Source organism: Vanessa tameamea, chromosome 29, assembly GCF_037043105.1.
Source record: "Vanessa tameamea isolate UH-Manoa-2023 chromosome 29, ilVanTame1 primary haplotype, whole genome shotgun sequence".
Classification (NCBI taxonomy): domain Eukaryota; kingdom Metazoa; phylum Arthropoda; class Insecta; order Lepidoptera; family Nymphalidae; genus Vanessa; species Vanessa tameamea.
In genome coordinates, this window is record NC_087337.1 from 3,567,945 (window position 1) to 3,593,708 (window position 25,764).

The following is a 25,764-nucleotide window of genomic DNA, read 5'->3' on the forward strand; positions in this document are numbered from 1 at the left end:
TTATTTTATTCTACTACAGAGAAGAATGAAACAATACGGTCATTGGTCAATCAACACAAAAGTTGGTGAACTACGCATGTTACACGAGCGAGTATCGAGGTGTAAGTATAAAAGACTAGAATAATAAATGATCATTTATAATGATCGATTTTGTTCGTTTTATTCATAGTGATATAAGCAAATGATAATAATTTAGAATATTTATAATTAATTACTTTATATTTCGAACCGATAATAATAATTCACGTAAAGAATTTTGTCAATCGACTTATGACCTAACCTAAGATTTTATTATCTGTGGAAAACGAATGAGTATTTTTGGCGGGCTTTTAGGAAAAATATGACATTGAAGAGAAAATAAAATGGCGTGTGTTTGTTTGTTTTGTATAACTAATTAGTATAAATCATGAATCGTTGGAATAGCGTTCGAGTGTGACATTTTAATTAAAAAAAATACCTTTATAATTCTATATCAACTACAGAAAGGAGATTCTTACAATAGTCAGGTATTAATAAATAAATAAATAAAATAAAAAAAAAAATAAAAAAATTATAAGTAATATAATTTCTTATTCATATTAACGTAAAATAAGCAACGAAGTAGAAGTCATATCGATGTAAAACAAATTAAAAAGTCGTATTTATTCTTTTAGCGCATGTTTGTTAAAATGAAATGCTCATCTGTTTATAAAAAAACATAATATACGTGAACGTAAGTAGTCTATATATTTATATCGTAATGTTTAAGTTTTTAGTTGGACTCGTAGCCAACGTCCATACCATGTTGAATACACCGGTTCTCGTCCGATCACCGAAGTTAAGCAACATCGGGCGCGTTCAGTACTTGGATGGGTGACCGCCTGGGAACACCGCGTGTCGTTGGCCTTTTTTATTTACTTCTATTTCGTACTCGTAAGAGATTTCGATTACATACATATTATTTTTAGATAGTTTTGTTCCAATGTAATCTATCAAATAATTTTATTTTTTTAGATAATATTTTGTCGTCGAAGACGAATAGCGTCCCGTGGTCGCCATTCTGTTTCAGAGATATTCGCGAATATTAATTGGTAATTATTATATTTTGAATAAGATTTTAGCAGATTATGTCTATGAAGCGTCTACGTAGCGCTCTCGGGTGCCCGCCCTAAGGCTCCTAGGGAAGGAGGAGGAAGAGGAATAGACTGTATGTTTGTATGTTTGTATGTGCACGTCTGTCTGTCTGAAACGTTTTTTACGTTAACGTACCTACCTACTTAATTCTTAATTTAGTTTCATCGAAAACATTGTCGATTGTGTATATCAGTAAGTATTTCGATTCAAATAATAATCCGATATTCGATAACAATTATTTTATTTACATAATAAATACATATCACACCTAGTGACGTGAGTCATATCGATAACTACATAATATGTACATATATGAATATCGTGAACTCGAGTGAAGATGTAAATAGATAGGCGTATTTATATCGTACAGCGAGTCTGTCGTACGGTCGGACGTGGGGTACTAATCTCAGCAACTTCGAGTACCATACGTACGATCGTCTCTACCGAAGACGTCTCTTACGCAAAGATATGCGCTCCGTCCGTCCGTCCGTTCGTTCGCCACTCGTCGCTTCGTGATGTGATATCGTACAAGAAAACCTGGTAGACCGATCGCTGGAGCGATCCACCCTCGGCCGCTCGTGATGTGACCTGGAAAGAATTCTCATTTCAGTGAACACGTACTGAACACGATCCGTAACCGTATCTCACTCGGCGCGTCGCGTCGCGTCGCGTCGACGTCGCGCACCGTCACGAAGAGATCCTCTCCCGGCGGCCTGCGAGTCGCCACGAGTGTCCCCGCGTCGCTGCGCGTCACTGCGGCTGCTCCCCGAGCAGCAGGCGCGTGGGTCGCCGGCCGGGCCGCTGGGGGGGCACCGACACGGCGTGCTGTCTCTCCAGGTGCCGCTTCCAGTGACAGCGACGAGAGAATCGCGCGAGACAGTGATCGCATTTAAACCTGGAATCGCAATCACATCATGAGCGATCGCGACGAGCGAAGTGAGGCAGTCGGCAGTCGGCAGTCGGCAGTCGCGTACCGTTTGACGTGGTCGTGCGCGTCGAGGTGCCGGCGCAGCTTGGTGCGGTCGTGGAAGCGCCGCTCGCAGCGCGCGCACGCGTAGCGCTGGTCGGGCGGGCGGTGCGCGCGGCGCTCGTGCGAGCGCAGGTTGGACGTCGTGTGGAAGCGCGCCGCGCACGAGGCGCACGCGTACTTCTTCGCTCCTGCGGGACTCGCGGGAGACGGACGTTCGCGTCGCCTCGCATACGTTATATACATACATATACATATGATATTCGTCATTGCGTTTCCATTCTTCTTTTTACTTGTTTTATCCGAATAGAGATCGGACATGCTCGAACAGACTCGACTCGAATATATTAATCGCTATTTCTCCTCTGAATTTAATCGACGTTATTTTACTGTAACCGAATACAAATTCAGGGAGCTTCTCGCGTCTTTTATTTCTCCTGTGCCCATAAACACAATTCTATTATTTTATTCTACTACAGAGAAGAATGAAACAATACGGTCATTGGTCAATCAACACAAAAGTTGGTGAACTACGCATGTTACACGAGCGAGTATCGAGGTGTAAGTATAAAAGACTAGAATAATAAATGATCATTTATAATGATCGATTTTGTTCGTTTTATTCATAGTGATATAAGCAAATGATAATAATTTAGAATATTTATAATTAATTACTTTATATTTCGAACCGATAATAATAATTCACGTAAAGAATTTTGTCAATCGACTTATGACCTAACCTAAGATTTTATTATCTGTGGAAAACGAATGAGTATTTTTGGCGGGCTTTTAGGAAAAATATGACATTGAAGAGAAAATAAAATGGCGTGTGTTTGTTTGTTTTGTATAACTAATTAGTATAAATCATGAATCGTTGGAATAGCGTTCGAGTGTGACATTTTAATTAAAAAAAATACCTTTATAATTCTATATCAACTACAGAAAGGAGATTCTTACAATAGTCAGGTATTAATAAATAAATAAATAAAATAAAAAAAAAAATAAAAAAATTATAAGTAATATAATTTCTTATTCATATTAACGTAAAATAAGCAACGAAGTAGAAGTCATATCGATGTAAAACAAATTAAAAAGTCGTATTTATTCTTTTAGCGCATGTTTGTTAAAATGAAATGCTCATCTGTTTATAAAAAAACATAATATACGTGAACGTAAGTAGTCTATATATTTATATCGTAATGTTTAAGTTTTTAGTTGGACTCGTAGCCAACGTCCATACCATGTTGAATACACCGGTTCTCGTCCGATCACCGAAGTTAAGCAACATCGGGCGCGTTCAGTACTTGGATGGGTGACCGCCTGGGAACACCGCGTGTCGTTGGCCTTTTTTATTTACTTCTATTTCGTACTCGTAAGAGATTTCGATTACATACATATTATTTTTAGATAGTTTTGTTCCAATGTAATCTATCAAATAATTTTATTTTTTTAGATAATATTTTGTCGTCGAAGACGAATAGCGTCCCGTGGTCGCCATTCTGTTTCAGAGATATTCGCGAATATTAATTGGTAATTATTATATTTTGAATAAGATTTTAGCAGATTATGTCTATGAAGCGTCTACGTAGCGCTCTCGGGTGCCCGCCCTAAGGCTCCTAGGGAAGGAGGAGGAAGAGGAATAGACTGTATGTTTGTATGTTTGTATGTGCACGTCTGTCTGTCTGAAACGTTTTTTACGTTAACGTACCTACCTACTTAATTCTTAATTTAGTTTCATCGAAAACATTGTCGATTGTGTATATCAGTAAGTATTTCGATTCAAATAATAATCCGATATTCGATAACAATTATTTTATTTACATAATAAATACATATCACACCTAGTGACGTGAGTCATATCGATAACTACATAATATGTACATATATGAATATCGTGAACTCGAGTGAAGATGTAAATAGATAGGCGTATTTATATCGTACAGCGAGTCTGTCGTACGGTCGGACGTGGGGTACTAATCTCAGCAACTTCGAGTACCATACGTACGATCGTCTCTACCGAAGACGTCTCTTACGCAAAGATATGCGCTCCGTCCGTCCGTCCGTTCGTTCGCCACTCGTCGCTTCGTGATGTGATATCGTACAAGAAAACCTGGTAGACCGATCGCTGGAGCGATCCACCCTCGGCCGCTCGTGATGTGACCTGGAAAGAATTCTCATTTCAGTGAACACGTACTGAACACGATCCGTAACCGTATCTCACTCGGCGCGTCGCGTCGCGTCGCGTCGACGTCGCGCACCGTCACGAAGAGATCCTCTCCCGGCGGCCTGCGAGTCGCCACGAGTGTCCCCGCGTCGCTGCGCGTCACTGCGGCTGCTCCCCGAGCAGCAGGCGCGTGGGTCGCCGGCCGGGCCGCTGGGGGGGCACCGACACGGCGTGCTGTCTCTCCAGGTGCCGCTTCCAGTGACAGCGACGAGAGAATCGCGCGAGACAGTGATCGCATTTAAACCTGGAATCGCAATCACATCATGAGCGATCGCGACGAGCGAAGTGAGGCAGTCGGCAGTCGGCAGTCGGCAGTCGCGTACCGTTTGACGTGGTCGTGCGCGTCGAGGTGCCGGCGCAGCTTGGTGCGGTCGTGGAAGCGCCGCTCGCAGCGCGCGCACGCGTAGCGCTGGTCGGGCGGGCGGTGCGCGCGGCGCTCGTGCGAGCGCAGGTTGGACGTCGTGTGGAAGCGCGCCGCGCACGAGGCGCACGCGTACTTCTTCGCTCCTGCGGGACTCGCGGGAGACGGACGTTCGCGTCGCCTCGCATACGTTATATACATACATATACATATGATATTCGTCATTGCGTTTCCATTCTTCTTTTTACTTGTTTTATCCGAATAGAGATCGGACATGCTCGAACAGACTCGACTCGAATATATTAATCGCTATTTCTCCTCTGAATTTAATCGACGTTATTTTACTGTAACCGAATACAAATTCAGGGAGCTTCTCGCGTCTTTTATTTCTCCTGTGCCCATAAACACAATTCTATTATTTTATTCTACTACAGAGAAGAATGAAACAATACGGTCATTGGTCAATCAACACAAAAGTTGGTGAACTACGCATGTTACACGAGCGAGTATCGAGGTGTAAGTATAAAAGACTAGAATAATAAATGATCATTTATAATGATCGATTTTGTTCGTTTTATTCATAGTGATATAAGCAAATGATAATAATTTAGAATATTTATAATTAATTACTTTATATTTCGAACCGATAATAATAATTCACGTAAAGAATTTTGTCAATCGACTTATGACCTAACCTAAGATTTTATTATCTGTGGAAAACGAATGAGTATTTTTGGCGGGCTTTTAGGAAAAATATGACATTGAAGAGAAAATAAAATGGCGTGTGTTTGTTTGTTTTGTATAACTAATTAGTATAAATCATGAATCGTTGGAATAGCGTTCGAGTGTGACATTTTAATTAAAAAAAATACCTTTATAATTCTATATCAACTACAGAAAGGAGATTCTTACAATAGTCAGGTATTAATAAATAAATAAATAAAATAAAAAAAAAAATAAAAAAATTATAAGTAATATAATTTCTTATTCATATTAACGTAAAATAAGCAACGAAGTAGAAGTCATATCGATGTAAAACAAATTAAAAAGTCGTATTTATTCTTTTAGCGCATGTTTGTTAAAATGAAATGCTCATCTGTTTATAAAAAAACATAATATACGTGAACGTAAGTAGTCTATATATTTATATCGTAATGTTTAAGTTTTTAGTTGGACTCGTAGCCAACGTCCATACCATGTTGAATACACCGGTTCTCGTCCGATCACCGAAGTTAAGCAACATCGGGCGCGTTCAGTACTTGGATGGGTGACCGCCTGGGAACACCGCGTGTCGTTGGCCTTTTTTATTTACTTCTATTTCGTACTCGTAAGAGATTTCGATTACATACATATTATTTTTAGATAGTTTTGTTCCAATGTAATCTATCAAATAATTTTATTTTTTTAGATAATATTTTGTCGTCGAAGACGAATAGCGTCCCGTGGTCGCCATTCTGTTTCAGAGATATTCGCGAATATTAATTGGTAATTATTATATTTTGAATAAGATTTTAGCAGATTATGTCTATGAAGCGTCTACGTAGCGCTCTCGGGTGCCCGCCCTAAGGCTCCTAGGGAAGGAGGAGGAAGAGGAATAGACTGTATGTTTGTATGTTTGTATGTGCACGTCTGTCTGTCTGAAACGTTTTTTACGTTAACGTACCTACCTACTTAATTCTTAATTTAGTTTCATCGAAAACATTGTCGATTGTGTATATCAGTAAGTATTTCGATTCAAATAATAATCCGATATTCGATAACAATTATTTTATTTACATAATAAATACATATCACACCTAGTGACGTGAGTCATATCGATAACTACATAATATGTACATATATGAATATCGTGAACTCGAGTGAAGATGTAAATAGATAGGCGTATTTATATCGTACAGCGAGTCTGTCGTACGGTCGGACGTGGGGTACTAATCTCAGCAACTTCGAGTACCATACGTACGATCGTCTCTACCGAAGACGTCTCTTACGCAAAGATATGCGCTCCGTCCGTCCGTCCGTTCGTTCGCCACTCGTCGCTTCGTGATGTGATATCGTACAAGAAAACCTGGTAGACCGATCGCTGGAGCGATCCACCCTCGGCCGCTCGTGATGTGACCTGGAAAGAATTCTCATTTCAGTGAACACGTACTGAACACGATCCGTAACCGTATCTCACTCGGCGCGTCGCGTCGCGTCGCGTCGACGTCGCGCACCGTCACGAAGAGATCCTCTCCCGGCGGCCTGCGAGTCGCCACGAGTGTCCCCGCGTCGCTGCGCGTCACTGCGGCTGCTCCCCGAGCAGCAGGCGCGTGGGTCGCCGGCCGGGCCGCTGGGGGGGCACCGACACGGCGTGCTGTCTCTCCAGGTGCCGCTTCCAGTGACAGCGACGAGAGAATCGCGCGAGACAGTGATCGCATTTAAACCTGGAATCGCAATCACATCATGAGCGATCGCGACGAGCGAAGTGAGGCAGTCGGCAGTCGGCAGTCGGCAGTCGCGTACCGTTTGACGTGGTCGTGCGCGTCGAGGTGCCGGCGCAGCTTGGTGCGGTCGTGGAAGCGCCGCTCGCAGCGCGCGCACGCGTAGCGCTGGTCGGGCGGGCGGTGCGCGCGGCGCTCGTGCGAGCGCAGGTTGGACGTCGTGTGGAAGCGCGCCGCGCACGAGGCGCACGCGTACTTCTTCGCTCCTGCGGGACTCGCGGGAGACGGACGTTCGCGTCGCCTCGCATACGTTATATACATACATATACATATGATATTCGTCATTGCGTTTCCATTCTTCTTTTTACTTGTTTTATCCGAATAGAGATCGGACATGCTCGAACAGACTCGACTCGAATATATTAATCGCTATTTCTCCTCTGAATTTAATCGACGTTATTTTACTGTATCCGAATACAAATTCAGGGAGCTTCTCGCGTCTTTTATTTCTCCTGTGCCCATAAACACAATTCTATTATTTTATTCTACTACAGAGAAGAATGAAACAATACGGTCATTGGTCAATCAACACAAAAGTTGGTGAACTACGCATGTTACACGAGCGAGTATCGAGGTGTAAGTATAAAAGACTAGAATAATAAATGATCATTTATAATGATCGATTTTGTTCGTTTTATTCATAGTGATATAAGCAAATGATAATAATTTAGAATATTTATAATTAATTACTTTATATTTCGAACCGATAATAATAATTCACGTAAAGAATTTTATCAATCGGCTTATGACCTAACCTAAGATTTTATTATCTGTGGAAAATGAATGAGTATTTTTGGCGGGCTTTTAGGAAAAATATGACATTGAAGAAAAAATAAAATGGCGTGTGTTTGTTTGTTTGTTTTGTATACCTAATTAGTAGATATAAATCATGAATTGTTGGAATAGCGTTCGAGTGTGACATTTTAATTTAAAAAAATACCTTTATAATTTTATATCAACTACAGAAAGGAGATTCTTACAATAGTCAGGTATTAATAAATAAATAAATAAAATAAAAAAAAAATAAAAAAATTATAAGTAATATAATTTCTTATTCATATTAACGTAAAATAAGCAACGAAGTAGAAGTCATATCGATGTAAAACAAATTAAAAAGTCGTATTTATTCTTTTAGCGCATGTTTGTTAAAATGAAATGCTCATCTGTTTATAAAAAAACATAATATACGTGAACGTAAGTAGTCTATATATTTATATCGTAATGTTTAAGTTTTTAGTTGGACTCGTAGCCAACGTCCATACCATGTTGAATACACCGGTTCTCGTCCGATCACCGAAGTTAAGCAACATCGGGCGCGTTCAGTACTTGGATGGGTGACCGCCTGGGAACACCGCGTGTCGTTGGCCTTTTTTATTTACTTCTATTTCGTACTCGTAAGAGATTTCGATTACATACATATTATTTTTAGATAGTTTTGTTCCAATGTAATCTATCAAATAATTTTATTTTTTTAGATAATATTTTGTCGTCGAAGACGAATAGCGTCCCGTGGTCGCCATTCTGTTTCAGAGATATTCGCGAATATTAATTGGTAATTATTATATTTTGAATAAGATTTTAGCAGATTATGTCTATGAAGCGTCTACGTAGCGCTCTCGGGTGCCCGCCCTAAGGCTCCTAGGGAAGGAGGAGGAAGAGGAATAGACTGTATGTTTGTATGTTTGTATGTGCACGTCTGTCTGTCTGAAACGTTTTTTACGTTAACGTACCTACCTACTTAATTCTTAATTTAGTTTCATCGAAAACATTGTCGATTGTGTATATCAGTAAGTATTTCGATTCAAATAATAATCCGATATTCGATAACAATTATTTTATTTACATAATAAATACATATCACACCTAGTGACGTGAGTCATATCGATAACTACATAATATGTACATATATGAATATCGTGAACTCGAGTGAAGATGTAAATAGATAGGCGTATTTATATCGTACAGCGAGTCTGTCGTACGGTCGGACGTGGGGTACTAATCTCAGCAACTTCGAGTACCATACGTACGATCGTCTCTACCGAAGACGTCTCTTACGCAAAGATATGCGCTCCGTCCGTCCGTCCGTTCGTTCGCCACTCGTCGCTTCGTGATGTGATATCGTACAAGAAAACCTGGTAGACCGATCGCTGGAGCGATCCACCCTCGGCCGCTCGTGATGTGACCTGGAAAGAATTCTCATTTCAGTGAACACGTACTGAACACGATCCGTAACCGTATCTCACTCGGCGCGTCGCGTCGCGTCGCGTCGACGTCGCGCACCGTCACGAAGAGATCCTCTCCCGGCGGCCTGCGAGTCGCCACGAGTGTCCCCGCGTCGCTGCGCGTCACTGCGGCTGCTCCCCGAGCAGCAGGCGCGTGGGTCGCCGGCCGGGCCGCTGGGGGGGCACCGACACGGCGTGCTGTCTCTCCAGGTGCCGCTTCCAGTGACAGCGACGAGAGAATCGCGCGAGACAGTGATCGCATTTAAACCTGGAATCGCAATCACATCATGAGCGATCGCGACGAGCGAAGTGAGGCAGTCGGCAGTCGGCAGTCGGCAGTCGCGTACCGTTTGACGTGGTCGTGCGCGTCGAGGTGCCGGCGCAGCTTGGTGCGGTCGTGGAAGCGCCGCTCGCAGCGCGCGCACGCGTAGCGCTGGTCGGGCGGGCGGTGCGCGCGGCGCTCGTGCGAGCGCAGGTTGGACGTCGTGTGGAAGCGCGCCGCGCACGAGGCGCACGCGTACTTCTTCACGCCTGCGGAAAACACACACGTCTACTTTTTCGTGCAAATTTTTATTCAATCCAACTCGCCGCTAGACGACGCTGCGACACTTTGATTTCTATTGCATTCATGCAATCTTTACTTTGATAAGAGAGTTATATAGTAAAATGATTCTTTAGTAAGCCATCTCTTCGTTTGATTATATTAGACTAATTTGCGTATCGCCTATTCCAATGAGAATAAGAAAGAAGATAAAACAAACCTTAGATTTACGTATTTCATGGGATTTGCTCGCATTCAAAACGCCATTTTTTTCATCATCATCAAATCCACAATGAATATCATAGATCAATCCAGCTCCCGACCAATGATATCGCGTCAATTTGCTGTCGAATGTTGTTTATTGACTTTTTCCCTGTTATGGTTGGAATACAGTATATTCTGTACATTTATGGTATCGGCGACTAGATGGTATGTGGTTACCACTGTCCATAGACATTGCCACCGCATGAAATATTAATCATACAATCATAACCAACGCACCACCAACCCTGGGTAACGAGGTGTTATGTTGATATTTCTTGTAGTTACCTTGATCACTCACCCTTCAAACCGGATAACAACTGTACCAAGTATTACAGCTTGGCAGGAGAAAATATGAAATTAATGAAATAAGGTGGTAAATGTGAGCCGAGATGGCCCAGTGGTTAGAACGCGTGCATCTTAACCGATGATTTCGGGTTCAAACCCAGGCAGGCACCACTGAATTTTCATGTGCTTAATTTGTGTTTATAATTCATCTCGTGCTCGGCGGTGAAGGAAAACATCGTGACGAAACCTGCATGTGTCTAATTTCAACGAAATTCTGCCACATGTGTATTCCGCCAACCCGCATTGGAGCAGCGTGGTGGAATATGCTCCGAACCTTCTCCTCAAAGGGAGAGGAGGCCTTTAGCCCAGGAGTGGGAAATTTACAGGCCGCTAATGCTAAAAAAAAATAGAGAATATAATGTCGGTACCCACCCAGAGGGGCTTGCACAAAACTCTATTATATAAGAATTTTTAGCTAACTTAACTATGAGGAATAGAAAAAAAGACTACTATTATGTTTGGAATAGAGTATACACGGCCTCATTCGGGTGATGGGGGGGGGGGGCTGTTCGCGGACGTAGAGTTTACGTATAAAAGTACCCTAACCATCTAGAGCTTTAAATAAAATTTGGTTATGAGCCTTATTAAGTACTTTCGTATTTATAATATTAGTATAAATTTCATTGATCTCACTATTAACAGTTCTTGATATATATATGTGTATATATTTTTTATAATACATTATACCATTCAACTTATACAGGGTTATTGGTAATTCGACGTATCCCCGTTAGGGGGTGATAGGGGTGACTATTTGCGATGTTAACCCCCATATGCATGATGCAAAAGTTAACTAGTTTTGAGTTATCGCGTTTTTTAGATTTTTTCAAAATACGTCAAAAATTTATTTAAAAAAAAAGTATCAATTAAAATCTATTTTTTTCTTCTGATTTAGAAAAACGAATAATCACTGGTAATGTGTCAATATTAAAACAATAATAATCGGTTCAAATTTATAAATGCGAGAGGGAAAAAGATATTATTTCAATTTTTTTTTGAATGTTTTTCCACAAAAACGCCTTGAAAACAAAAAAATATCGTTATGAAACTTGTCCTGCAGATTATTTCAAAAACAACCGTTTTATCAGCTCTCCAAAAATGTATACCAACTAGGAACTTATTTCAAAACAACCGAAATAAAATGACCACAAATGACCACAAAGGACGCTGGTGGAAATTCGTATTCGCACATAACAACTCCTAAAACGCGAGCGAAGACCCAGGAGTCAGCTAGTATCATATATTGTTGGTAAAAACTGATTTCTACTTGTTGTGTGCGCATAAAGCTTAAAATAAATTGCGATCAAAACCATTGCTAAAATTCATAAATTGAAATAGACTAAACACTCGTTCACTGACCCGTCATGGGGGGGGAGGTACCTACCCAAAGCTCTATTTTAGAGCACAGGTTTAGAGTTGGTGGGGCTCCCGTCCTTACCGAAGTGCGTCCGGAGGTGCTTCTCGAGGTCGTACTTGATGCCGGAGCTGTAGTCGCAGTGCTCGCACGCGTAGCGCGGCGGGAGGTGCGAGCGCGCGTGCGTGTACAGCGAGCTGCGGTGCACGAACGCCTTGCCGCACACCTGCGGCAAACGCGCCCACTGTACACGGCCGGCAGGGACAGCTGTTGACAACCCCCCCTCCCCCCTCCCCACCCCATAGACACTGACTGATTCACGATGATCTGATTCTAATATGTTACATCCATCGTGCCTGTAAATTATACTTGAATTATAACGAACTAGCGACCCGCTCCGGCTTCGCACGCGTGCCATTCGTTACTAAAGACAATAATGTGATCTTGATATACTTTATACTCAGGAGTGCCGTAGATTTTTTTAATAATAATAATAATTTATTTACGCCCAAGAAACTTATGTACACAATTTGTTTGCAGTATTATCTAAATCTAAGGTTATTTTTAATTCATATTTTAAAGTCGCTCCCCGCCGTCTGTACGTTTAGATCTAATAAGCAGCTCAACAGATTTTAATGCGGTTTCCATAAATAAACAGAGCGTATCAAGAGGAAGGTTTAGTAGGGAAACGCCGAGAATTTCAATTGATAACGGTGATACTATTTATATATATATAGACTATCGATACTATCGATATTTTTGGACTATCGATAGTCAGCAAGTAAATTTTCAGAAAAGGATAATGACGAAGTCAAAATTCTCGTTAATGTTTCTTGAATCGAGGCCCTGATGTATCATTGAATATTTTAGGAATATACGAATTTTGCGTATATCATGTTGCCGACTGTAAAATCATTATTTTTCAACGATCTATAACTGTGGATAGGTTTCGATCGGCTCTATCGTAGACCGGCACGAAATTATTAACACAGATATATAAAACGAACACTAACTTCACATATCCAGCTCGTATTCTCCAAGTGCACTTCCTTCTTGTGCTTGTCCGACTCCTGCTTGGACGTAAACTTGAGGTTGCACGGTTCACACCTTAACCGACTGAACTTGAACTTCCTCACGCGTGGACTCCCACCCTTCTTGTACGGGCCGCGTTTACTTATCACCTTGTTTTCTGTTTCACTGCAACACGCGTATGAGTTTTATACATAATTTTAATATATTCTTGGGTGATATCTGTCCAACTCGACAGCCATTTTGATCGTTGGAAGGCTCTATTTATATTAATATTATAAATGCGAAAGTAACTATAGCCTATTCCAATGTAAGTAGGAAAAAATATAAACAAACCTTAGATTTCATGCGACTTGCTAATAACTCAGCTATATTGTGCCCTACTAAGAGTTTACGATTAATATATCTTTATTTATAATACAACACAGTTACACTTAACTACTTATATCCAATTTTATTTTACTTCCAAAATTACGATAACAGTTTCGTCGACGTTCAAAAACGCAATTTTTTTCACAAATCCACAGTGAATATCATAGATTAGTCAAGCTCTCGACCAATGATATCGCGTCAATTTGCTGTCAAATGTTTTTTATTTGGCTTTTTTCCTGTTACGGTTGGAATAGAGTATATGTCTGTCTGTTGCTCTATGAACTCCAAGGAAGGACGTAGATTACATATTGTGCCTAACACCTGATTACCAACTCCTGAAATGCGAGCGAACCCGCGGGCGACAACTTGTATAGCATATATTCTTTCGCCTCCTGATTTTGTTATGTTCAGATTTAAAAAGTGTGAGTTTGGTGTGGTATTGATTATATAAGGTTACTTTTGTTTGTTGGTTATTTTTGTTTCAAGGGTGACCGCTTACCATTCGGTGGTACCTTTGTCAGCATGATTATTTTAAATTAAGAAAAATATAACAGTAATGATATTTTACCTACTGAGTGCAAGACCACTAGTAATGTAAACATTCGTAGAATTTAATTGTAACTAATACATACATTGCACACACACACACATAGATTCTTTTAAACACAGAACTGATCTTAACAGGCAAGCACATCAGTATTTCGACCTCAGGGCTAATTATTCACAAACAGGTTATAAAACAATTAAACAATTTATACCTCTGCTTTTCTGTTAACAACTTTGGTCCTTCAACTTTTGCAATATTCGGTAGGCATTTTTCTTCTTTATCCGATGAATAATCTTCGCAAACATCTCTCTCAACTTCCACTTCTTTTAAATCACAACTATCGTTAACTTCATCGATTTTGACGGTAATGAGTACATCTTCATTTTTGTCCGATAATTCAACTTTTACTTTCTTTAAATGAATCTGTTGGAGCGTCTGCGCTGAGAGGAGGCATATAGCTTTGAACTTGTAAGCTATTGATAGTTCTTTTAAACAGTTATCACATATATTTGTGGGTAGGCCCTTTTCTTCTTTCAACTGAAAATCATTACAACGCATACTTTAAGATATTGACAATTATTAAAGTGTAGTGAGGAGCGGGTGTTGGAGAGGTGGTGCTAGGTTAGTGTAGCGGTGTGAGCTGTGAGGCAGGCCGAGGACAGATGGAGAAAGTTGATGGGGATTGCACGAGGTATATAAATGCCATGCTCGGGACGTATCATCATTACGCAAAGTGAAATTGTTTACATAAAAATAAATCAGTGATATTGTTATACATTTAAATGTGTGCGTGTAAACAAATGATAGCAACATATAATAGCCATCTTTATTTTCCTTGTATTCCTTAGATTTATTTGAGGTGAGAACACTTTATTAGTTTATGATATTTTCTTGTTCCATGTACATTTACTGAGAAAAATTCTCAAATGGCTCACAGACAACACCGTTTAATCTGGTGGGTCTAAAATGATGTAATTTTGATTTCCTTAAGGGGCATAGATGAGCACTATGGAAAAGTGTTTCATAATTAATCTCTATAGTAATAATAAAATGGAAATTTGTCATTCTGTTGCTGTGTAAGATGGTTGGAAGAATAAATTGTTAGTAGGTGGGTTGGGTAGCTAAGGTTATTGAAGTTATTCTATAGGCATGCAACCAAAAAAACGAATTATTTAAGAAAATTTGGTGTGGTTCTGAATGTCTACAATGGAATATCCTATCAGGTATATTTTTCGCCCAGGGAATCGGATTTGCGATTATATATATATAATGTATATATATATTTAAAAATATACATTTCCTTGTTGAAAAATTAAACCAAGTGATATGTTTTAAATTTTATGTTGTAAAATTATTAATATGTTTAAAGGCAAAACATTATTATTTGATTCGAAAGGAAAATATTTAAACTTACTTGAATGCCAGTACAGAACTCAATTTTATCCATTATTTCATTATTACTGTCTTCAAATATATTTACCATATTAATATTTTGTGAAAGGCACACCCGACAAGAGTTAATAGGGTCAAAATCTTGTTTTACTTCATTCGTATCACAATAAGCACTCGCTAGATTCATATTACACTTTATTACGTACATTTTACGTTCAAATTATTATTATTAATGTATATCTACTTGTAAATATTAAAAGTTTAATTTTATAAAAGAAATCTTATTTTGTTTTTAGATACATTCATCAGGGAAATAATTAAAATAACAATCTGTCAATTTGAATTTACACTACGGCTCAATCACACAGTACAGAGTATAATAGCTACAGTTGCATTTAATCAGATGGTAGACCCATAGATTAAAAATGCCACACGGCAATAGTTGTCTTAAGTTAGTAGATGAAGATCATTATGTCATTAAGTGTATTTAATTGTTCGATCAAAATTTTCTTTTGTTCGACAATAGTTTTTATTTAAATTAATTGAAGGTTTTTTTAATCATATTTTATATATTTAATTATTTTTAATAATCATTTATCTAAACATTAACAACAGTTAACAAACTATTAATAGCAAAAAATATATTTAAAAAATTATCCCCCCCCTCCCCCGTCCAATTTAAGAAAAGTAAATAGTTTAATATTAAATTAAAGGTTAACGCCGGACTAACAGTTGTTTTTTTTTAATCAAACAATGAATAATTTATCAGAAAGTATAAAAGGTAAAAAAGTAAAAACAAAAATTGCTAACTTAAGTATTAGGTTAAAAAAAGCAAACCTAATAAAAAAAATATTACAATTAAGAACAGTTGAAATAGCAATATAAGTTCTTAGGTATCTTTTTTGCTTACTTAACACAGATTTTAAATATTCAAGGAGTTTATTAAGAATTTAAATATTCCCTTATTCTGTCTGTCCTTTATTTTAATTAAAATCAATGTCAAACAAATTGAAGACAACATAAATTACTTTTTTAATTATGAACATGACTTTGATAAAAAAAATAACAATACAATAAATACATTGTACGCATGTACAAAATCAAATTTAAACACTAACAAGTCGCTCGAAGTAAACAACCTTACTTATTTTAAATGTTTATTTTATTACAAATTTAAAATGTAAATCTCTCGATTTGTTATTGAATATTATAGAAGTGGTGTTAATAAGAAGAAATTGTCATAATAATTAGTATTATTTTATTATAAATATGCAGATTATTACTATTTTAATATAAGGAATCATATACATGCAAGTAAAAACTATTTTTGATAAATAATTCTCTAGCACGTACATAAGTACCTACATGCGCATTATTTTATTTGTAGGTAATGAGTATCAAAATCTTAGTTAAACTATAAAGCAACTCAAAACAGACCTGACTAGTTTGAACAATTAGGTTTAGGTAGCCATTGGTTTTTTGTCTCAAGTAAAAACCATTTGGACACAATATCCTAACCATTGGAACCTTCTTGTTACCTCTTTTCACTGTCCTATCCTATAGACGTCGCCAAATAAAACCACTCGGGATGTCGTCATTAACTAAATAATATATTTCTTTTATTTCATAAGTAACATGTTTTAGGAAACATAAAAATAAAACATACCACTAATATTTTTAGGTATTAAAGAATCAGACATTGAATTGAATAAGAAGACAATTTTAGCCAACGTATGTTTTATCTCAACTGTTAACTATAATTAATCATCACTCCGTACCATTAATACGCGATTTCATTGCTTCTAAAATGTTTACGTTGGGCCTGATGGTAAATGGTACCACCAACGTCCCAAGTATTAAGTTGTTCGCACATTTTATTTCCATTTGAAATATGCTTAATATTATTTACCCATTATTTTGTTAGTAATTGAGGATAATGGACAAATAATATTTCTTTATCTGAATGCGTTAGAAACCATAGAACAAACCAAGTCACAGCAACAAGTCTGAACTGTGAGCTATGAGCTGTGAGCCTAAGACGGTGGATCAAGTAATTACATTGCAGTGGTAATTGCAAGGAATTTACCCGAACATCAGCGAACTGCAAAAATGCTACAAATATAACTAGTAGTTTAGAATTAGAATAATTCACTTGTCCACCCATTTATACTATATAAAACGAAACTTCGTGATTAATAACACTGCAAGAACGATTTGGATTTAGCAGCATTTTAACGCCAACCTCTGAAATGTGCTCTGTAATACGTATTTAAAAAATAATTTTAACTGTCTATTAATATTAACGTCGAATATGCATGCTATACTCGTATTTAATTATATTCACACGTATATTGTATTAAACTAATTAACTCGTTGGAATTATGTTTTTTTTTAGAATTTCCCCCTCTTGTGGAGGCCCCGGCCAGTTGTTCCGGTTACCCATTTTTTTTTGTTTTACGAGGAGGAAATGTATTTACGCATGCCGCCCGGTCGAGGGATCGGGAAGGGTATGTGGGACTCAACCGGGGCCTGATGCCCCGTGCCAGGACACGCTAATGCCCTGTCCTACCTATCCTCGGGTTTCCACCATGCCGCCGAGTGGTGAGGCAACGTGATCGCCAATGGCATGCAACCGCGGCCCCACCAGCGGCTGAATACATGGAACGCGTGCCTAGTGCGCGCATTCCCCCTTCATCCTCCATGTCGGGATGTGATAAACTCCCCCGAGTCCGCCACTGGAGGCTGGGCATCAACGAAGCTGACGCCCTGCGGCGGATAAGATGGTTGGCTCCGTTGCTGACCGTCGGTGCAAAACACCTGGGAGGCTCGAGTAGCGAGCCCTCCCACTTCCTCCTAGCCAACGAGGCCACTCACATGGTCCGCCCTGCCTAATCAGGGACGTACCAGGAGCAGCCCCGCGGCATCCCTCCGCGCCAGTCTTAGCCGCGGCCGACGAGCAAGCTCAAGCCGGCCCCGTTGCCCAGGGTACACCACGATGAGGTGACTGACATGTACCTCTATTCCGGTTACCCTGGCGTAGATTGTCTCCTGCCGTTTTATTAATGATTTTGCTGGTGGGTTTCTTGTTATTACGAATTGTTGTTGTAAATGCTGATGGTATTGATGACTGCGTTCGATAATTTTTTTTAATGTGCAAACGAGCAGGACGCTCACCTGATGGAAAGTGATTATCACCGCCAATGGACATCTGCAACACCGTGGTGCGTGCAGGTGCGTTGCCTGCCTTTAAGGAATGAATACGCTCTATTCTTGAAGATTCCCAAGTCGTATCTGTTCGGAAAAACCGCCGGTGAAAGCTGGTTCCACAGAGTAGTTGTGCGAGGCAGATACTGTCGACAATATCGCGCTGTTGTGGATTTTCGAACATCTATGTGGTGACAGGTGAAACTTGGAATTTTGACGAGATGTCCGAAGGTGAAATTTGACGAGATGACAGTAGCCGGGATTAAAACAAACATTTCCCGTAATCAGCTCCCATAAATACTGAACCTTGAATGAGTTATTCTGTACAGTGGAGAACAGAATACCCAAATCTCTCTCAGAAACATTCTCAAGACGCTCTCCGTTAATAGAAAGTGTAGAAACAATTCAAATGGCTCTTGTTAAGAGAAATATTATATTTAGGCTATAAAAAATAGTAAAAATAGTCATTAACCAATTTAGATCACTTTGATGCAAAGGATTATAAATATTTTTATTATTAATTGGGCAATTTTCATCTTGTGAAATTATCAGTTTAATAATTTCGGACATAACTGTAATAAATGTTTACAACGAGTCAAGAAAACATAATTAAAATTAGTAAGCGTTTATTTGTCACACAGTATGTAGTTTGCTTTACATTCAAATGTCAAATTGAAATCGTGTTTGTCAGGCGTCGAAATACTAACCGCAAACATTATTCCGTGGCGAATTGTGTAAATTTAACATACATTACGTTTGAACGAGTTACGCGAAATATATTCGGTAAGTCTTATAAATAATTACTTATAGGTTATGTCGGCAATTTTTATCATAGTTTTTTTTATCTATATCACTTCAATATTTACCGATATTACTGATTGTATAAGCCGGTGTAACAAGTGCCGATGGCAGGAATTGATTACAACTTGTTAATTATTAACCGGTCAATGCCCGCGACTCTACCTATACGAATTTTAAACACTAATTCTGTATTGCCTCTTATTAAATACTTTGGAAAAGTAATTTAACATTTACAACAATAATACGTGCTTCACATTAATGATTGAATAATTTTAAATATTCAAATAACCTTGTGTATATTTTATTATAAACTTTAAAGAAAACCTGTATTTTTTTTTTAATTTAAACCTTTGCTTATATGTTATAAATTAGCAAAAATACTTACATCATCTTTATATATTATACTTTATCTGATTATGATGATATCATTGTTATAACATTATATTTGTTATTTATTAATTCTCAGAATAAATAAAATTATTATAATATTTGTTGGTTACAGGTTCTATTGTTCCATTTTTTACTATAATTTTCATTTGGTACATAAACTTAGAGCTTACGCTTGCAAGAGCATTAAAAAAAAAATTACCAAATGAAATCAAAATATATCTAAACTTTATTAAATAGCTTCTGAGAAATATTATTTTGTCTACAAATTAAAAAAAAAATTCCTTCCCTTTTATATTGTCATTTTACAATATCAAATGTAAAGTGATTACCTGTTCGGAAATGTAGATTGTATAAAAAAGTTATTCTGTTAGATTAGACATTTGTTATTAATTATTTAATTTTATATAATTCCTTTGAAATAATGTCACAGATCACAATAAATATAAATTGTAATTGTTATGTGACAAACATAAAGAAATATTTTTGGAATATGTAGTATGTCTATATCTTGTTATATACATATGTTTGTTTAGTCTTTAAAGTTCAATAACAATTTTTCCTTATATAACAATGCGGTAACAAAATACCCATCAATTTCCTTAGGTTACTCATACCAGAAGTTTCCTGTAGCAACATGTCCAACATCTTCTTTTCAGAAGGATAAATAGACAATTGTTCTGAGGATCAAATGTTTTTTTTAATCTATCAAGTCTCCAAAGATATATCATCTGTGGAGGAGGTTTATATTGAATTTTGTTGTGTAAGGTGGTGTTGTAGTACATCTAGACTAGTGCTAGCCTTATATAAAGTCTATGATATCAATTTTGTTTAGTCTAACTTTAATATATTAGGTCTTATAGTTTAAAGATCATACATTGTGATTATACTTAACAGATATGGGATATTATTTATCCTAAATGATGATTGTGGGATCAAACCCAGGATAACACAAATGGATTTTTATGTGCCTAATGTGTTTTTGTTCATGTGCTCGGCTTTGAAGGAAAACATAATAAGGAAACTTGGATGTGTCGGATTAAAGTATATTCACATGAGTAGATTTTCCACCAACTTTATCCTTCAAAGGAGTAATGGGAAATTTACAGGCCGTCTATGGTTTTACTAGATATATTAAAATATATCATTCGTTGGAGATTTTTGGACAAGTAAATATTTAATGTAATAGCTTTATACTTTATTGAAAATATGTACTTTGACAATTTACATATATTTATTTATATTTTGAATGATATGCAAACACGGTATAGAAAAAATATTAAGATTATTTTTGGTAACTATCTATTTATAAAAAATAATCGTATATTTATATTTACATGTGGGCATTTTTGAAACTTAATTTTAGTAGTTTAACTTAAATGTAAAGCTACCATCAGATACTCTAGTGAAATTAGATGGTAAGTCTCAGTGGTCACTGCTAATAGATGTTGTTACGTCAATAGTTTGTAAGGAATATTAACGATCCTTGACCTCACCAGTGTGTCACGAACTTGTGAATTAAGATTTTATGTCCCTCTAAAACACAATATTTACGTAATATTGCTATTTTATAGAGTTTATTTATATGTTCTTCATGGAGTCGAATACCTATATCACGCTTCGTATTATCTATATTTAAATTGACGTATTGTGTACTAAGATTTATCTATTATTTTTAACATGACATTTAAATTTATTAATAGTTATATAATATCAGCGGAATGTCATTAAAGCAACGAATACCTTGCTTTAGAAATGGCGTGTTTATAAGCGGAGTTGAAAACTTTCGGCGAATAGAAACGTTTTTTTTTATTTTTGTGGCTTCGTTTGGCGGGTGAGCATATGGGCCACCTGATGGTTATTGGTCATCACCACCTATAAACAATGGCGCTGTAAGAAATATTAACCATTCCTTACATCGCCAATGCGCAACCAACCTTGGGAACTAAGATGTTATGTCCCTTGTGCCTGTAGTTACACTGGCTATTATTAAATATAAATTAAGTTCGTAAAGATAATACCACCCTCTCAAATTCTCCTACTCGACTCCCTAACTTGTCTTTATAACCTTATAGTCTGTGGAATTCGGATCCGCCTTCCGCCAAAAAAAACGAAGTATACAATGTTTAAACTAAACGAAAAACAAAACTCAGAGAAAAAATACATTTGAGTTGTATGACTGCGATCGTGTCCGAAATACCATACCATTTAGCTTCCAAGTTGGGTTTCAAAACCCAACGCTGATTTTCAATGGTTTCATGGTTACTATATAGTGATGGTCTGTGACAATCTATTTTAAAATGTAAAATAAATAAAAAAACTGATTTTGTCTCGTTGGTCTTGTGATTAGCTTCTAATAATACAAATCCCGAGTCTTAATACGATCTCCGGGCTCAGCCCTAAAAGTTACAGGGCTTGAGAAACCCTCAGTAATAACTCCCTAAAGAAGTAAGCTTTAGGAAGCACGTAGAGCTGTTGGTCTTGCTGCTGAACTGAGCTGATTTCTTCCTGGTCGTTGCGTACTTCTGAACTCTGACGTGTCGTCCGGCTACACTTGTCCAAGTATAGTAAAGTCCATGCCTAGTTGCCTAGTTTTCTTTAGTATGATAAATGTCGGCGAATGACCACATGGACCACCTGATGATCGCGACAGTTCATAGATATTGGTGCCGCATGAAATATTAACTATTTGCCTTATACAATACAATAATACTGATCATTTCTGTTTGACGCTAGAATATGGGGATCTCAGTCTCTCCTACACAGACGGGTTTGCCGAAAAAGTTAAGTTACTAAGGAGAATGGCCGTCGTTGCGCCGATCGGCCAGGAAGACATCAGAGCAAAATAAACATTATTGTATCAGTTTATTTGCATAAGTTATTTATTGTGTTTTAAATTCATAACGTGTACTAAATGGATGTATTCGTTACATTATTCATTACAATAATACATTGTTATTAACACCTAAACATTTATTAGGACGTTGATTTACTAATACTAAAGGTAGTGCACGATGTTAAAACTACAAAGGACGAAAAACTATCAGTTCTGATACTTCGATGGTGAGGCTGCTTAGAACACGAACGAAAAACGTGCTCGTCAAAACACTAAACTGAATCAAATTATGATTACAATACACAAACCTGTGGAGTAAATCAAAATCAAAATATTCTTTATTCAATAAGGCTCGTAAAAGCACTTTACGGTATAGGTGTCAAAAGGTTAGGATGCTCACTTGATGGAAAGTGACTACCACCGCCCATGGACATCAGCAACACCGGGGGGCTTGCAGATGCGTTGTTGGTCTTTGAATCGTCATGTCACAGTGCTGAATTGAATTTAAAGCTACCACTGTTTCGGAAAGTAGATTCTATCGACGAAAACCGGCAAGAAACACAGTTACTATTTTTCACCATTTTAATTCCAGTATGTCAATCAAGTACGATCAAATTTATATATATCCTGCCTAGAAATCAACGGATATCCACCCTTTTTCTCACTGATATAATCTTATATTGAGTAATATGCCTTATTTATATGTTTTTTATATGAGATTTAAATTTCTTAAAAGGTCAAGTTAAAAGTATTGTTAGATGAAAGATGGAAACTTTGTCTTTAAATCCTGACGACCAACGCTTTCCTTTTATATCGTTAATTTATGTTTATCGTTATGATGTATAGCATATGATAGATTTACTAGGTGGTAGGGCTTTGTGCAAGCCCGTCTGGGTAGGTACCACCCACTCATCAGATATTCTACAGCCAAACAAAAGTACTCAGTATTATTGTGTCCCGATTCATATTTTATTAATCAATTAATTTTTCTTACAGCGCCATTGTCTATGGGCGGTGGTGACCACTTACTATCAGGTGGCCCATATGCTCGAAAATAAAAAACATGATAGAATGCCTAACAGACAGACTTACAGAGTTTAATTAACAGCCTCTTATCGGCCAGGATGACACCGAGATGTTAATCACAAGAGAGAATAGTCAAATACGAAGGACAAGTGCACAAGTGTGCACTCAAACACAGATGCATATTCTTCATTCTCATAATCTGATGGGACGGCAGGCTCAGGAGTCAGGACCAGCTTTACGCGCTTGCCGAGTCACACGCATATTAGTTCCATACTCCGAAAACTCAATAACCTTTTATAGGTTCGATCTGTGGTTTGAAAACGAGGATATGTGGTATCATATCTGTACCACTAAACTCACGAGATAGTCAATTAATATCCTGCTAGGCTTAAGTCTCCCCCCTTAGTAGGATAAGGTTTAGAGATGATGCCATAACGTTGCTCCAGAAATGGTTGGATGAGGATCCCCATGCCCTATCCACTGTGAATTAAATATATATATATATATATAAGATTTTAAATTAACATGGTTATTTTTATTGCTAACAGTATTTAAAACGGGATATCTACCATGTTTTTTTATTTTTATTTGGTGGAGCTCGATATTTCGACATTATCTACGAATGTCTTGTTCACGAGTCTATGTATATATATATATAAGCGAAATACCACTCACCGATTAAAAAGAAACCATAACACATACAAACTTGAAATTTGGCAGGTAGGTTCCTTATAGAGTGTAGACATCCGCTAAGAACGGATTTTACGAAACTCCACCCCTAAGGGGGTAAAACGGGGTTTGGAAGTTTGTGTTTTACAAATTTTGCGCGGGTAAAAGTGCAGGTTCAGCTAGTATGACTATAAATAAATTAGACTCGGACGTCAAACGGTAAACAAGATGATAAAGATGAACCATAGAGTAATAAAAATATAGAGGGGTCATGACGAACATAGTGTAGTTTAAAATAATATTAGTTTAAACACGTCACATTGATAATCTATATTCTTGTTATAACACGGTGTCCGTTCCGACTTTGTGTGCGTAAAATAGAGATTTAACCACTAATTATTTTTAATCAATGATTTATTAAGTGGTGATTAAAGGAGCTGTTATTAAAATTCACTGGAATGTCAGCAAAAATGCTATATTGTCAATAATAGCTAAGCTCCAGGTTTTTTTTTTCTTTTATTCTGATGGGCGGACCGGCAAATAGGCGACCTGATGTTAAGTGGTCACCACTGCCCATAGACATTAACGCTGTTAGAATATTAACCATCCCTTCGCCAATGCGCCATCAACCTCGGGAACTAAGATGTTGTCTCTTGTGCCTGTAGTTACACTGGCTCACTCTCCCTTCAAACCGGAACAATAATACCAAGCATTGCTGCTTGGCGGCAGAATGTCTGATGAGTGGGTGGTACCTACCCAGACGGGTTTGCACAAAGCCCTACAATCATGTAAATTTATTATAATAAGTTCAAACATAAAAACATCGATATTGAATAGGGTATTCTACTGTGTTTGAAAAAGTACTTCAAAATATTGATTTTCCGAATAAAACGCCACAAAAAATATATTTTGGCAAAATAAACACGTTTTCCTTCAATAAAATTACAATTTAATTTTAAACCTTATTTATTCCCGCTAAAACGCTCTCAGTAATTTTTGTAACGGTACATTGGTAAAAACCACAGTTGTGTAAATCTGGCTACTCATTCGACGTTAACAGCTATAACTATTCGGTGTTTTTGGGAAATTGTACAAATATTAGCATTAAAACTCCAGAAAAGCTGTTTATAAAATTCTCAGATGATATTGAAATTACAGCTTTTGCCTATCTGACGTCACACCGTGGCGGCTCGTGTTTTAGGTCACGTGATATACAGATTAAAAATTACGACTTAATTTGAATATAATAAAATAATACTGCGCTTTTATGACTCCAAATCAAAATATTTAATATATCTTAACTTTTATCAAATTTGATAATTTATTTTTCACTAACGAAAACACCCTATTCAATCGAAGTAACTGTCTGTATGTCATGTACTCTTTCATAGCCAAACCGCTGAACCGAAATTGATGATATTGTCTACGTAGTAAGCTAGAACCCCCAGGAAGGACTTAGGCTTTAAGGAATTAAAAACTAAAGATGTAGAACTTTTACGCGCGTACATAAGTAATAGTACATAACGATTAATAAGTCGCCACAAAAAATTAAGAAAATGTACCCCCCCCCCCCTATAACTTGGGTTCCTTCAAACGACTTTGGCGGCTAGTGCAATTCACTCGTCCTGAC

General features: G+C 37.6%; 5 protein-coding genes and 4 non-coding genes across 12 annotated transcripts in view; 5 read left to right on the forward strand and 4 right to left on the reverse strand.

Annotated features, from left to right (window-relative positions):
* The first annotated feature begins 766 nt into the window (after positions 1-766).
* Positions 767-885, forward strand: LOC135194460 (5S ribosomal RNA). The gene has a single exon (XR_010309778.1). It is a non-coding gene; the product is annotated as a 5S ribosomal RNA (ribosomal RNA).
* Positions 886-1,382: 497 nt separating this feature from the next.
* On the reverse strand, positions 1,383-2,401 carry LOC135194316 (zinc finger protein 668-like). The gene is made up of 2 exons (XM_064219630.1): positions 2,088-2,401; positions 1,383-2,008 (listed from the first exon to the last, which is right to left on the reverse strand). The coding sequence occupies exons 1-2, from the start codon at positions 2,399-2,401 to the stop codon at positions 1,864-1,866; spliced, it is 459 nt and encodes a 152-aa protein (XP_064075700.1). The 3' UTR covers positions 1,383-1,863.
* A 905-nt stretch (positions 2,402-3,306) lies between these two features.
* On the forward strand, positions 3,307-3,425 carry LOC135194461 (5S ribosomal RNA). Its single transcript, XR_010309779.1, has one exon. It is a non-coding gene; the product is annotated as a 5S ribosomal RNA (ribosomal RNA).
* Positions 3,426-3,922: 497 nt separating this feature from the next.
* LOC135194317 (zinc finger protein 668-like) lies at positions 3,923-4,941 on the reverse strand. Its single transcript, XM_064219631.1, has 2 exons — positions 4,628-4,941; positions 3,923-4,548 (listed from the first exon to the last, which is right to left on the reverse strand). The coding sequence occupies exons 1-2, from the start codon at positions 4,939-4,941 to the stop codon at positions 4,404-4,406; spliced, it is 459 nt and encodes a 152-aa protein (XP_064075701.1). The 3' UTR covers positions 3,923-4,403.
* A 905-nt stretch (positions 4,942-5,846) lies between these two features.
* LOC135194462 (5S ribosomal RNA) lies at positions 5,847-5,965 on the forward strand. Its single transcript, XR_010309780.1, has one exon. It is a non-coding gene; the product is annotated as a 5S ribosomal RNA (ribosomal RNA).
* A 497-nt stretch (positions 5,966-6,462) lies between these two features.
* On the reverse strand, positions 6,463-7,591 carry LOC135194414 (zinc finger protein 668-like). Of its 2 annotated transcripts, XR_010309763.1 has the most exons (3): positions 7,168-7,591; positions 6,879-7,088; positions 6,463-6,781 (listed from the first exon to the last, which is right to left on the reverse strand). XR_010309763.1 is itself a non-coding variant. In XM_064219831.1 (2 exons), exons 1-2 carry the CDS (start codon positions 7,479-7,481, stop codon positions 6,944-6,946), a joined length of 459 nt encoding a protein of 152 aa, XP_064075901.1. In that variant the 5' UTR covers positions 7,482-7,590; the 3' UTR covers positions 6,463-6,943. The 2 variants fall into 2 exon arrangements, 1 of the variants encoding a protein (XP_064075901.1); XM_064219831.1 differs by having other exon boundaries at positions 6,463-7,088; positions 7,168-7,590.
* Positions 7,592-8,393: 802 nt separating this feature from the next.
* LOC135194463 (5S ribosomal RNA) lies at positions 8,394-8,512 on the forward strand. Its single transcript, XR_010309781.1, has one exon. It is a non-coding gene; the product is annotated as a 5S ribosomal RNA (ribosomal RNA).
* A 528-nt stretch (positions 8,513-9,040) lies between these two features.
* Positions 9,041-15,540, reverse strand: LOC113399251 (zinc finger protein 696-like). 3 transcript variants are annotated; one of them, XR_010309771.1, is made up of 7 exons: positions 15,234-15,540; positions 14,031-14,356; positions 12,885-13,068; positions 11,956-12,097; positions 9,715-9,898; positions 9,426-9,635; positions 9,042-9,328 (listed from the first exon to the last, which is right to left on the reverse strand). XR_010309771.1 is itself a non-coding variant. In XM_064219874.1 (6 exons), the coding sequence occupies exons 1-6, from the start codon at positions 15,417-15,419 to the stop codon at positions 9,491-9,493; spliced, it is 1,167 nt and encodes a 388-aa protein (XP_064075944.1). In that variant the 5' UTR covers positions 15,420-15,540; the 3' UTR covers positions 9,041-9,490. The 3 variants fall into 3 exon arrangements, 2 of the variants coding, with proteins under 2 accessions (XP_064075944.1, XP_064075945.1); XM_064219874.1 differs by having other exon boundaries at positions 9,041-9,635; XM_064219875.1 differs by lacking the exon at positions 9,042-9,328 and having other exon boundaries at positions 9,504-9,635; positions 9,715-9,917.
* Positions 15,541-19,060: 3,520 nt separating this feature from the next.
* LOC113399249 (ATP-citrate synthase) overlaps positions 19,061-25,764 on the forward strand; it is a 67,545-nt gene continuing 60,841 nt past the window's right edge. The window contains exon 1 of the mRNA XM_064219692.1: positions 19,061-19,198. The gene's annotated coding sequence lies outside the window, so the exon portion shown is untranslated. The remainder of the gene's footprint in view (positions 19,199-25,764) is intronic.